Below are 14,609 nucleotides of genomic sequence, written 5' to 3' on the forward strand. Positions count from 1 at the left end.
GCGGGGGGGGGGGGCAGGGGGCAACTGAGTGCCCCGAGAGGGGTGATCATGCGGAAAGAAACAAGTGGCTGCTGAAGCCACAACTCCCGGCAGGTTTGGAGCGGCTTTGCCATGGGCCCCTGCCCCGGGCAACTCCCAGGCGAGCGGGGCAGCTGGGCCCGGGCCGGTGCCCGGCAAAGCCGGGGCAGGGGTTGCAGCTCGGGACCTTCCCGGCCGAAGCAGCGGCCAGGCCCCGTGCACGGGCCGGGCCGGGCTCAGAGCCTGTCTGTCTGCTCTGTCTCCCCCAGGTGTGGTTCCAGAACCGCCGCATGAAGGACAAGAGGCAGCGCTTGGCTATGACCTGGCCTCACCCCGCAGACCCGGCGTTTTATACCTACATGATGAGTCACGCGGCGGCCACGGGCAACCTCCCCTACCCCTTCCCGTCCCACCTGCCCCTGCCCTACTACTCCCACATGGGCATCGGAGCCACCTCGGCCTCTGCTGCCGCCCCGTTCAGCACCCCGCTGAGACCGCTGGACACCTTCCGGGTCCTCTCCCACCCCTACCCCAGACCAGAACTGCTGTGCGCCTTCAGACACCCCTCCCTGTACCCTGCCCCGACCCATGGACTCGGCAGCGCGGGGGGCGGCCCCTGCTCATGCCTGGCTTGTCACAGCAGCCAGTCCAACGGACTGGCCCAGAGACCTTCCGGATCAGACTTTACCTGCTCAGCCACAACCAGGACTGACTCTTTCCTCACTTTCACGCCCTCCGTGCTGAGCAAAGCCACCTCCGTACCCATGGACCAGCGGGAAGAAGTACCTTTAACGAGATAGAGGGTCATCTCAGGTTTATAAATACGGTGCCCTGCGAGTTAACGTGCTTACAGCCAAGGTTTATTTAATCGCGTTGTCTCCCATAAGTGGACATCTTTGGGGGGGGGAGACTAAAAATAGCTCAGTCTTTGAAGGATTTACATTTCAAGAGAAAACACAGAAGAGCAAAAAAAACAAAACAAACAAACCCCGAATGATTTCTGTGTAAAGGTTCAGGAGGCAAAAACAAACCCTGACATTCACTACGTTCTACGGTACCCCATAGACATGAGCTAGGACTGCATTTTCCATGGACAGATCCCTGCCAAGGGACAGGACTATCTCTAAACCGCCACCACCACCGGCCCACCTCCTTCTGCACAATCCTATCTGACTGAGAAGCAGAATTTGAAATACTTGAACGAAAAATGTCGTTTGCTAACAAGAGGTCTCCCGTGGGCAGAGGGAGGAAAGATTGTTCACCCACCACCGAGCAGGGTTTCCGGATTGCAGCCTAGCAGTATCAGCCAGCTCTTTCTGGAAGGGGTGGGAGATGCTTTCCCATACCGAAATTACTTTCCGGGTTTAACTGCATTCTTTACCTCTCCTGCCCCTGTCTCAGCCTGGGTTTGGAAGCAGAAAGCCAGTATTTCGTCTCCCTGTTCTCCCAACTTTTATGTTTATGAGACAGACTAAAATTGGCAAGGAAAAAAATAAGCTGCCAGTTGGTGGGTCAGAGCTATTTGTCCTTTAGCTCGACAATGTCCTATTATCAGTTGCTGAAATGTGCACACACTGAGGAAATTAGCAAGTGATGTATATGGAAGGGGGCTTTTTGAATGTCGAATGTATAATATTCTCTGAACAGAGACCCTGTGCCAAACGTTAACAAGCCGCCAAGGGAAGAGATTAGGTGACAGGGAGAAGAACTCCTTCAGACAATCTGCAAATTAGAGCACGGGCGATTTGCCTTCCTTTGTACTTTCTTCTCCCTTTGGCTTCTTTTTTTCCCCTTTTCCTTTGCTGCATTTGGGGTTCAGATTCCAGCCTTGGGGTTGTGCTTCGTTTCCTCGCTCCCGACCCCGATCTTTGCATGTGTTCGTGTGTTTCACACACGCCATTCGTGTGCAAAGTCTGTTTTCTTTCCTTTCTGTCTCTCTCCTCTTCGCTCCTTGGATGTTGCGGTGGAAGGTAGCGGCCGTGGCTCTGTTTGGATTTTTGCCCGAGTGGAGTGGAGCTGTCATCCTCGAAATTGAAATCCCCCCTCTCTGGACTGGGCTAAGAGTTTCTTCCAAAATGAAATTGTCTATTTGAGTCTCTTTTTCAATAGCCCAAAGACTTCACTGTTCCGATTTGTTACCATGTCGCAATAATAATAAAAAAAAAATAGACCCATTCTAACACTGCATCACAAATATTTTTAGCGTGCCTGTTTAAGACAAAAAGTGAGGCTATCGCTTAGGGCCATCTCACCTTCTCGCAGTTCCTAATAGCTGCAGCTGGACAGCCAGGAAAATAAACGTTGAAGCGAAACAAAAGGCGTTTAGACCTCCCCGCTCTCTCATTCGGGTGCAATTGCTGAGGAATGGCTGATATCTATATGCACAGCATTTCTCTCGGATGCTGGAGTGAGTCACATCGCTCCGTGTAGGGACTGCTCGGCGGAGGGCGAGGGAGCACACGGAGAGCTCCAAGTGTTGTGTACAACACGGGCTGTCTGATCTGTTCAGACGTGCGAAAGGGAGACGGGAAAGGCAAGGGTCTTCGCTGGGCACTAACTCCGATCCCCCTTTGGAAGACCAAAGATTACTTAGATTATTTCGCTCTGTACCAACGACCAGAATAATTGTGGAGGGACTTAAAAACCCAGAGCCAAATCTAGGGCTCAGGAGTAAGAAGTGTTTCTCTAGCCTTCCCTGAGCCTCTTGCCACAGAGCCCCGAAAAGGATCCCTCTAATAAGCACCAGCGGCTGGATGAGAGGCGGGCAGAACAAGGACGGAGGAGAGGGGTGTCGTGGCAGAGAGGTGTCCAGTGTGCACAGCGCCCGGGAGACGGGTTCGCTTTAGGGCATCCCCCAGCCGCGGGCGGTGGGAACTGGCCCGTGCCAAGTGCTGAGAGCGCGGTGCCCGCCGCCAGCGGGGCCAGCAGGCAGGCCGCCCAGGGACTCCGCTGGGGGGGCCGCCTGCGCGAGGACTGCAGGACCAGGAGGGCGGCTGTGGCACGCTCGGGCTGGCACCGGGCTCCTCCAGCGGCCACCTCTGTACATCTCTAGGCAAACCCATCCGTATGGGAGAAACGGGGAGGTGATGGCATCTGTGGGGGCAAGCAGCCGGGCTGCCCAAGCTACACGGGCTCTCACTCGCACCCCCCTCCAGCCCCACCCGCTCCAGGACCTCTCCCACAGGCGCTCTTGTCATCCACACGGGGCTTCTCGGCGGCTCCTGTCGCAAGGATGATTGCGAATTTCTCTATTGCTCGGTCATAGGGCAGAGATTGCCTGCGACAGGTAAATAGGCTGCGGGTCGCGGTAATGCCAGGCGTATTTTCAGTTAATAGGGAGGCAAAATGAGGTGTCTGCAGCGATATTGGAAAGTACAAGATCGATGATCCGTCCTCGTGTCCAATCAGCAGCCTTTAATTGACTGTATTTTCTAGGTAATTGAGCCACTCTGCCTGTAAATTGAAGTTGAAGATATAACAATACATCTTGCTGGGAGGAATTACTCATTACTTCCTAATGAAATTTTCCTTTTGCTCTGTTGGGTGGTTTCTTTTAACACGTTCCCAGCCAATCCCGGCCGCGAGCTTGGGAACTTCTCCTTACAGCACGGGCTCCGAAATCGGGGGCTGAAACTTTGCTGGGAGGCGAAGTCTACCCAGGCTCCGAGCCAGAGCCCGGGGAACTGATCCGAGCCTCTGCCTTGGCCTCAGTGGGCTCTGCATCGGGCGCCTAGGTGCAATGGGAAAAGGTGGGCCCTGGCGCTAGAGCAGGCTCCCCTCGGGCTCGGAGCAGGGGCTGGGGGCACTGGCACTGGCACTGCCCGGGAGAAGCCGCTGGCTGCGGCGCTGTCAGCACCGAGCTGGGCTTGTCTTGGGCATCTCATGTGCCACGGAAGGTTCCAGTTTCCCTGCAGCCCAGGCGAGCTCCAGAGGCTGTCCCCGCCTTGTTAGCATTTGATTGATTGCCTTATTAAAGCGTGTTCTTGTAAGTGTGACCAAACTGATTGCATTGCATATGTTTGGAATAATGCTCATTTTAAACAAGTGAATAAAAGGAGATGAGCTCTGGAGGACGGCGTAGGACTAAACGATCCCAGTGAGCAGTTCCGTAACTCGGGCATTAAATTGCTCGGTTACTAGCAAATCACTCAGCCCTTTTCATCGCTCCTCTGGCCATCTTTGTTGTGCTGTGCGTCTGCCTCTCTTCGCCAGGAGCCAGATATCACTTTTCCCCAGCAGGACTCTCCGTTTTTATTAAGGTTGCATGATTAAACTGGATCGGATCTGCTTTCCCCAGCACTATTCCCTGCTCCAGTGTTCAGATCATTAAGGAAAGTCTCTCTCCATCTTTCATGCTTTCTGCTAGATTGTTAGCTTGCTCCCCAGCACCTGCAGAAAGACACGTGAGTCCATTAGCTCTTTGCTCGTGTTTGGATGCTTTTGTTTTCAATTATTCTCCTGCTCGGCTGGTTACATTATTTTACAACTGAGTTTAGCCCTTGGAAACACCCGCCACCATATGTCAACCCAGGCCCCATATCCTGCCAGCTACAACAGTGTCATCCTGGGGTAAAATTTATGTCAAGATGAGTTGGGTTCTCAGCAACCAAAATGGCTTAATCTGCTCTTACAGTTTCAGTTATTGGGTATTACTATGTGTAGGGAGCAATTTTTTCCACCTAATTTCGCCCTCCTCTCTTAAGTCATTTGCTGTCTCCATAACTCAGCACTTTTTTGCAGAATACTGTTTAAAAAAAAAGCAGAAGTAGGCAGTGCGAGGGAGCAGAGCAAGTGCGCGAGGAAGATAAATTAATAAGCTAGACCTTCAATAAAAAATAAACCCTAGCTGCATATGAAGGCTGCTTTATACAAGAGAATGCTAACACATAGACAGATACTAATAAGTGACAGTGAGTTCAGGGTCCTTTAATAATAATATGCGTCTCAAATGGAAACAGTTGCCATCTGATTCCAACACCTCTGTTTCCTGGAAAAGCCCTAATTTCACCTCCAGTCGCTGTGTCTATTGAAAGCCTTGGGGGGAAAAAATCTACTATGCCAGGGTTCAACTAACCGACACGTGGCCATCAGTATAGGAACAGCGCCAACATTTACACAACCCAGTGGAAATCGGTAGGGGTATATTTCTACCTACAAACCCAGGAAAAACAGTAAGCAGTTCTCCTCATCTGCCCTTCGAGTCAGAAAGTGCTTGTGACTTGAGAGGTTGCCCCTTAAAGAAGTAACATGAAAGTACTAAGTAATTGTTTAGAACAAGGCTGTTTAGAAAAATATTTGTATTTATTGCAGCTGCTCGACTGGCCTCGTAAAGTTGGAGAGCATTTAAATCGTGTTACGATCTCATTTAAATCCCGCTTTGTTCCAGCAGGCTGAAGAGCCTGAATAGACCAATCACTCCATAATGATGATGAATGAGAAATTAATTCAGATACAAGCAAGACAATTTAGGCCTTCATCTGTTTAAATAGCCTTCCAAGATTATTCGCAATTGCAGGTCACAGATTTAATCAATTGTCCAATCTTGTGAAAGTCATATCCTTGCATCTTCATCGAGATTATTTATAGCGCAGTGAAGACTAGTGAAAGGGATAGACTTTTAACAGGGACAATTACTTAAAGAGAAGCCTTTGCAAAATGAAAAACAAATGCATCTATGAACAAGCATTTTTCTGTATATCTTGCTTGGTAGCCTCTGGATTTCGGGGAAACAAAGCTATGGCTGCAGATCAAAAGGAAGCAACTGTCCAAGGCCAGTCTGACCACATCAGACTGTCAGACTCTTTTTTTTCTGATCATCAGGGGAAGTTCTTGCTCCTGTGCAGGTGACAGTGAGGAGCCCAACGCAGATTTTCTCCTCAACACAGACTCGACAGCGCTTCGCCATGCTGGCAAAGCCAAAAGAGTGATCTCGGGTAAACAGTGTCAGCAGAGATCAAACATCTAAGTACGGGTAATAATAATGAAACTACTGCAGCTTGGTTTCTCTTTGCAAAGCAGTGGCGGGGGTTATGAAGGGAGACAGGGGTAAGGAAGGGCTGGGCAAGTATTGGCAACTACTGCAGGCTCCCGGCATCCCGAAGGGAGCCGCAGAGAAGTGGCTTCTTGGCTGGTTGATGGGGGAGATCCAATCCATTCCTTCCCTCAAGCGGGCACCGTAGTGCCCTTAGCTAAGTGCCCTGAGCTGGGGAGAGGCCATAAGGAGGCGATACACCCATTAGACTTCAAGCTCCCAGCGAGCTGTTGTCCTCCAGTCCACGCACAAACGGATTCCCCCGCTGAACCGTGACAAACCGACATGGGGTAAATCTCGAGTACAGAGGAGTGTCGTCCGGGTCCTTCGCTGAGCCCTAGTTTGGCTTTTTACAAAGGCAGGAGCTGAGGGCAGTGCCCCAGGCACCTGCTGTCCCGGGAGCGTAGCAGAGACAGCCCTTAGCACCTTGCGGGCCATGTGCGGTGCGTGAGCCGCTTTCCTTGCAACTCGCTGCAGTGCCGGGGTAGAGCTACTGAGGACACGCACAATGACGTTTGTGGCTTGGCTGCATTACGCAGACACCAGCATTATGACGCAAACATTTTGGAACCTTGTTCCTTTCCGGGGCCGGAGGACACCAGTCCTTTAGCAGCACCGGCTCGGGCCCCTCTATCCAAGTCCTTTAAGGGTAGATCTGATTAGCTGGCAGAGAAAAGATGATCACTGACAGTGGCTTGCAGGTTTTCCTGCTACAGGGGTGATCCATGTTCACCTGCTCAGATAGAGTAGCTCCAAGTAGCAGTTCTATTTTTACAAAAAAGAGGAGACCAGGGGAAAGCCTCAGTGTTTCTGGTTGTCATCCAGCGCTCTTCTCCGAGTTACATTTGCAAGGTCCTCGCCCATCTCCTTGTAGACGTAGGAGGCATGTTAGCCTGCTGCCTTTCGGATGCAGGCTTGGTCCAGCTGTAACTGGAGCTAAGCGTTTCATCCCACGGGGCAGATTTTGAACGTGCACAAAAGATTTAAATCTCTGCTGCTGGGCAGGGGAATGAGAGCACCGCGCTGACCTGGCTCCCGGTCTGCAGAGCTGCCTCCCCCCTAGTTCAGCAGCCTGTTTTGCATGGAAATACTGTGCAATAGTTAAAACAAAAGCCTAACTCAAGGATTCCTGAGGCTCCAAGGAGACATTCTCAGGAGCGGACTTTGATGTATTGCTGTCCAATTAGTGCCTTTAATTGGCGTCCTTCGGGACCCGCAGATCTGGAGCTGGGACAGGGAGCTTTCTACTGGCAAATTCTACAAGCTCGCAAGGTAAAAGAAACAAAACAAAACAAAACACCCACAGCCCCTAGTAGCACGCAGCGCGCCTCCTGCATGGAGACATGGGGTCCTTTGCGGACGAATTCACCGCTGCCATGGGCCAGCTGGACCTGCCCCGGCCCTACACCTCGGGGTGAGCACAGTGCGGTGCCTCTTCCTCCTGCCCCCGCACCCCGGACCAACTTTCCACCTCCTTTTTTAAGCTGTCTCTCTCAATACTGAGCCGTCTACAAGAAAGCGACCTTGTATTTAAGAAAGACCGCCTGTCCCTGTCCGTTTGACTAATGAAGGGCGTTTGTTAAGCACCATTTTAGAGGTTAAATGATGCTGACGAGACATTAAATGTGGGTGAGAAAATTGTGCTTAAGTGACACGGACTGTATAGAGAACAGGACACCTGCCTGAATTCACAGGGACCTTAGGAATGGGGTGGGGGGAGATCACAGTAATTTATTCCGACCTGAAAAGTGCTTGGTGGAAAGAGAAATCGATGGGCTCATCTATGAATTGTGTAAAATACCTTCCTGAGAACAGAAGTCATCCTCCAAAGTTTTGACTGAGCTTTCCGGGAAAGATCCCCAAAGGTGTGTGCTGGGGGGGGGGTTGTCAATAAACGGGAAGTCTCACTTTAAAATCATCTTGCCGTATTTTTCTCCTCTCTCCAAATTGTTTCAAGACAAATGCATCGAGCAGGGAGACGAGGTTTCTTCTTTTTTTGATGAATTGGAAATTAAACTTGACAAAAACGGAAACGGATCTTGATTCTTCAGTAGCGATTTTAATGTAAAAAAATCTATGGGGAGCGTTAGCTGTAGTTATGTTTCTGAAGCGGGGGGGGGGAGCAACGCCCGTACTTGCCGAGATACTTGGCTACTGGACTGAAAGCAAGAGGGACACGATCAATATTTGTAAGTCAAGCTGTTTAAATTCTGTCACTTAGTCGCAGGCGCGGCATCACCGGTCAAGATCTCACCAGATCCTTACCGACCACAAAAGCAAGCCAGCGGAGGTGACAGTCGTGCACACCTCCCCAAAGACGCCGGGATGCAGCTGTGTGGCCGCGTGTCATGCAGAGCATCTGGGCGGCTTTTGATCCCATTGCCTGTCCTTACGAGGCGATATTTGCATCCAGGTGAATACATTTATCCATTCCTGAAAGAGGAATGGCGCCGAGGCTTTGTTCGGTCGGCTTGATCGCTGGGCTACATCTGAATAAAGCGTCTCACGCTTGGGTGTTAAGGGACCGGACCCACCATGTCCTCCCTGGTGAAGGAACAAAACACAAAGCGAAACAACGCACCGCACAGCACAGACCGCACCCCCCCCCCAGGAGCTATGCCGGCAGGATCACATCCAAGAGGAAGCGATAAAACCGGTACTATCCCGACATTGTACAAAGGAATACGCGGCCTGGGATGTCCGCGGCCCAGGAATCAGTCCTGGGACCCCTTTAGCCTGACGCACGTGCAGGAGAGAAACCAGGTACTCCCAGCCTCGATCCGAAATCACAAGGTTCAAAATCCGCCCCCGACCCAGTGATGTGACCCGAAGCAAAATGTGAACCTGGATACGAGGTTGTCAGTGGCTCCCAAGACACAGACCTGGCTCCTAACATACTGAGCTTGATAAGAAACCTATACCGCACCCTCATCTGTCCTTTCCGAGCTCCCCCGCGGTCCAAAGAAGTTGCGCCAGTGCTGTAACCTACTCAATTACCTGCTTGATCCATGCATTTTCCTGTTCCTTTTTACCCTCATGGTACCACTAATAAATTCTCAACTCGGTGGAAATGTGCATTTCAGCACCTCTAGCAGCCAAAAGATCTCAACACTTTAGGTAACTTATTCCCACTTCCAAGCAATGCTGGAGCCCATTGGTGTTTGCTCGCAAGATACAAGGGAATAGAGAGCTCCCATATAATTCTTCCCGATGTGGCATCCAGACTTTGTTACCTGAAGAGACAGCATGCCATTTGGGTCAGAAAGTCAGAGAACAACAGAAAAACTAAACAGCACAGAGAAAAAAGGATCATCACTAGCAGTAGGGGATTTGCACCAGTGATGAATTTAGCCCCCAGGTGTAATTTAACTTCAGGCCATTGGTATCATATCATCCAAGCAGGAAGATGATAACTCCACTAAGCACAATTTATTGCCATTGAGCCAGCAAGTCTGTAACTGCAATCAAAAGACTGAGCAGTTCTGATGGGCAAGTAGCCCCCAGAGGTGTCAATCAGGGTCCCTTGCTGTTTGTACACCAATCAGATCAAGAGAGGTCCCTGGTCCAAATAAGGCGGGAGCCAATCAGACAAGTTAAAAGGCAAAAAAAGAAAAGAAAGTCACCTCTGTTTTATAGGAGGTATTTACATTTAGGTATCAACAGAACGCATGCCTATTCTTGTAGGACCCTGGGTGCCTCGGTTTCTGTCTTTGGTACAGTGCAAACACCTACAGTCCGAGAAGCGGATTGACCAGGCACTTCTTTCTTATCTAAGCCCTGGACGGATTCACAAAGCAGACATTCCCTCCCTTCCCTTTCTGGGGAGAAGAGGGGGTGAGGCTGGTCTGGTTCACTAGCTGTTTCTAAGCCACATCTAATATGTACTCTTTCACACACATAAAAATCCCTGACACCAATAGTGCACTGGTTGGAGCAGTCCCCTTTGGCGAGGGGCTTAAGATACTCACTGGAGCTCCAACCCCAGTCCCTAAAACAGGAATCAAGCTAAGGGGTTGTTCTCACTAGGCCTGTTTTTCTGACTCAACTAATACTGAATGTTTTCCATGTAAAGAGAAAAGCTGCTTTAACAACAGAACTGAGAAAACATTTACCATATTTGGGGAGCTAGGAGAAGCTAGAGCTCTTATGAAGCTATGAAAACTCCCTCTGCAAGAACATTTACCTGAGGGCTAAGGAATCAGTCCTTTGGTCCCAGTGCCCAAATGGCTCCTGCTGCATACATTAAGATTACCACATGGTTGCTTTTGCAGCTATTGCCTCTTAGGCAGCTCTAAAAGTAAGCTCTGTCTTTCCAGACTTTTCTGCTGGTGGGTGGAAGAAGGAAGATGTGGCTACTGCAGCATGTGAGACTGCTTTCACTGTTTCCATGGTTTTGAAAAGGGATGGTCATCCTCTGAAAGGTAAGAGTGCTCAGAGGAGATTTAGCTTTCACTTGACTAATTGATATTTCTATCACATGGCAGCAGCATCACTGACTGCCAGCCCTTATTACTACATAGTCCCTTTAAAAAACGGGACATGAATGTAAAACAATACCAAATACTGAATTGTTGCACGTGTTGTGATACGCTCTACCAGGATATATGGATGTCCTGAATCTACCACAACTCTAAAAAAAGTCAGTTCTTTGCTGTTCAGATGGACTTTTTTGCTAACCCCTTTGACTTCATAGAGGTTTAAGTGGGTTGCTTGAACTTAAAACATATCAAAGACATCATTGAAATGAGCCATTCATGAGTTGTATGCTTTTATTTGTTATTAGCTCATCAGGAATCCCATAACATGTACTCTACAATTTCAATTGTTATTCAATGTACTGTAGAATAGTTTGATTTCACATGAGTAGTAAGCTCAGGGATCTGAGGTCATATTTCCCATGCAATTCAAATATCTCTGTGTTAACCTGAGGTCAAGGGTGATCAGGAACCATACAGTTTTATTGGGTCTTTGATGTGCTGTTTTCTGTTTAATGCAGTTTTCATACTTGCATATTTCAGCTTCAATATCAGAATTAATGTGATCACAAAAGACACCTTGAGCTCAAAAGTGCATCTCATTTCTGATTAAATATATCTGACTTCACCTTCCATCCCCTAGTTCATACTATTCCTTTCTCTGATGAATTAAAGACCCCTTCATTACCAGTATTTTCTCCCTCTGTAGATACTTGTATACTATAATTAATCAGCTTTCAGTCTTTTTAAGATAAGCAGACTTAACTAAGTTTCATGTTATAGTATAAGGGCTGTTGGTTGTAGCCATGTTGGTCTAAGGACATAGGCAGACAAAGTTCTTTGGGTAGCTGTGATACATTTTATTAGACCAACTAAATAGTTGGAAAAATGTTTTTTTACAAGCTTTTGAGCACAACTAAACCTTCTGGCCTGAAGAAGGGTGTTTGACTGAAAGCTTGCAAAGAACCACTTTCTTCAGCTATTTCATTGGGCTAATAAAAGATACTGCATCTACCCAAAGAACCTTCTCATGCTATAGTATAAGGCATTTTCTTAAGCTCTCAAATAATTGTTGTCTCTTTTCTGCATTCTTTCAGCATTCTTCATTGAAATGTCAACACCAGAAATGTATGCAGTAACCTCCATACATTCACTCACAATATCTCATTTATAATATGCAAAGACATTGCAAGAGCCCTTCTTGCCACAGCACCGCAGTGGGTGATCAGGTATTCCTGTTTAGTTGTTTGTTCACTATGACTCTTAAATCTTTCAGATGGCAGGGTAGATAAGCAACTTTATAGGCTAACTAAATAAGATCTATATATAGAGAGAATGCAAGCTTTCCTGAACCCAAGTTCATGTCACTTTAAGAAACCAGAGTATCTTTTCCAGTCACTGCTTAACTGAAAACAATTCCCCATTCTGTAATTATGGACAGCATTCCCTGTTCCTAAATACATAATTTTGCTTGCCAGCTTGTTCCCATTAAAATATATATAGTTTTTATTAAAGCTCAATGCAACCTAAATAACTCACTACCTTGCTTACATCATTTGATATATTGCCAGTTTCTCTGGCAGCCACAATTTTTTAGTGGTTGTTTCATATTTACCCCTGGACCATTAATGAAAAGTGTGAATTGGGCCTTGTACAAATTATTGTGGAACCCTACTAGACACATTCTTATTTTATCATCTGGTTCCACTGACATTTTGCTTTATAAGAGCTGTCAATTTGCCAATTCGTAATTCATTTTGTGTGTGCTTCACTGATATTGTACAGTTCTAATGGTTTAATCAGAATAACAAACAGTATTACTTTGCAAAGGTCTGGATTAGTTATGCAACAGTTTTATTTATGAAACAAACCTATGCTCACAATAAAATAAGGTTGGTTTAAAAATATTTTATATAAAACCAGTTTGTTTGCCACAAAATATTCTAATCCTTTAATTCATTATCACTTTTATTATTTATTATTATCTATTTTTCTACTGCTCTGTCCAGTATCTGTGTCAGGTTAACTAGTTTACAGCTAGTGCCAAAAGCCCTTTGTCAAAACTGGCATATTTGTACTCTTCCAGTCTTCTGGAATTTCCACACGGTTCCAAGACTTACCTGCATTACAAATTCAGATTCCATTAGGATTCTCTGCAATTTCATACAGTTCGGTCCTGTAGAGACTGTTTAATATATTCCTTAGTTACTAATGAACTGGAAAATACTTTGCTTTCACTATGTGACATGAAAATAGCATCTTCTTTGCAAATACCAAATAAATACCTAAGTATACCCCCCAAAATACTAAATATACTTGTGCCTTTTTGACATCATCATTAACAATGTTCCTGTTTCCACCTAGAAGTGAACTTATTCTATTGTGTGCATTGTTTTCATTCTAATATGCTTAAAAAACTTATTCTTATTGAACTTAGTCCTGCCAACCCAGGAATCCCCTCCCCGAATTCTTTAGCTTCCCTTATCAGGTTTCTATAATGCATAACAGTTTATATGGATTACTACCCATTTTATGTTTTCCTAATTTATTATATGTAGCTTTTTACTTCTTATTGCTGTCTCCATTTTGCCACTAAACCAGGGTTGTTTTTTAACCAAAACTGACCCTTTGTGTTTTGTTTCTTGCACTGTAACAACTCTTCCTAATGAACTCCCAGTTTTTGTTCCTATTTTTTTGGCCTGTTTTCCCCCCCAACTATATCTTTATTCATAATTTTTCTCATCAATTCTAGGAAATTAGTTGCCAAAAGAGGATTTCGACTGTCATCTCATTATCTGTGCTGGTTGGACTGTCATCTCTGCAATCAGGTCATAATTACTTGCCCCAAGCAAACCACCTACTTCCAGTACTACAATTAATTAATCTTTACCCATTGTATTTTGAGTTAGAAAATTGTCACCTACCATTTTTAGAAAGTACCAGGGCTGTTTGCAACCTCCAGCCTATTTCTTCCAAATAGAAGTATTAAATAACAATACGTTTTCCCTTTATATATTACAGATGAGTGTTTGAGGAGTAATTTATCCTATATTCTGGTTTTCACCCAGTAGTCTGTAACAGACTTCACCCCCCCACAACCAATATCCCATCTTGGGTTGTTAGCCTGTGCGTCAATCCGAAGGCATTCAGTGATTCTGAGTTATTAATAATTCTAAAAATTGGTGTGGCTCTCTTTGACGGAGAGCAGTGGTCCCCAACCTCTTAAAGGTAAAGATCACTTTTTGAAGAAAAGGGCAACCCAGTATCTACAGCTCCCGCCCGCTCCCCCTCCCCCTCACCTAGCAGGTCAGTCCGGGGGGAGGGAGGGGCAGAGGTAGATAAGGTGTACTGGGGCTCTGGGCAAGCACAAAATTGGAGGCCCCCTCCCCCCATGGGAGCTGGGATGCAGGAGGGGGAGAGGGGCCCCTTCCCCTTCTAGTGCTGGTGGGGAGGCTGGGTGGATCCTGCCAGGCTGAGGGGCACATGCCCGCCTCTTCTCCCTGGTCCCTGCCCTGACCGCTGCTATGGCCCAATGTGCACACACATAGGCACGAACAGACACAGACGCACACGTTCTACTCTCACTCTCTGCACGTGGACAGAGACACACATAGACACACACACTCTCCTCACAGAGCCTCCCCCACTCTCAGTTACATGGAGGTAACCCTCTGCCACCTCCCCCTCACCCCTACAAGCCACCTGTGGCTCAGCCTTGCTCCCAACCCAGCCCCCATTACATTTACCTGCAGGGTGCTGCTGCCCACCTGTCCTGTGCAGCCAGGCAGATGCAGAGGGCTGAGCTGGGCTGGGCCAGGAGCACCATGCTGTGTCTCTTCAGGCAGGCGGTGGCACTAGGAGGGGTGGCTGCAGGGGGGCTAAGATGAATTTGGGGGAGCTACAGCCCTCAAGACCCTCCCAGGGCCACTGCCAATGGTGGTCCTGGCCTGGCCGGCCCTGCCTGGCCCAGCCCCACCTGCCTGCCCACCGGGTGGGGCATGGCTCTCCCAGTCCCGCTCAGCCCCTTCCTTCCCAGGCAGAGCGCCACCCAGCCCGTCCCCCTCCCCCAGGCACAGTGTGGCTCT

At 47.9% G+C, this 14,609-nt stretch overlaps 1 protein-coding gene across 1 annotated transcript in view; it reads left to right on the forward strand.

Moving 5' to 3' along the window:
- The window catches only part of EVX1 (even-skipped homeobox 1), a 2,458-nt gene extending 1,594 nt beyond the window's left edge, over positions 1-864 (forward strand). Inside the window, exon 2 of the mRNA XM_019552637.1 lies at positions 102-864. Coding sequence (XP_019408182.1) covers positions 102-818 — 717 coding nt within the window. The 3' untranslated portion in view covers positions 819-864. The remainder of the gene's footprint in view (positions 1-101) is intronic.
- The last annotated feature ends 13,745 nt before the right edge of the window (positions 865-14,609 follow it).

The sequence above is a fragment of the Crocodylus porosus genome, unplaced genomic scaffold (genome assembly GCF_001723895.1).
Source record: "Crocodylus porosus isolate Cpor-Errol unplaced genomic scaffold, CroPor_comp1, whole genome shotgun sequence".
Lineage (NCBI taxonomy): Eukaryota > Metazoa > Chordata > Crocodylia > Crocodylidae > Crocodylus > Crocodylus porosus.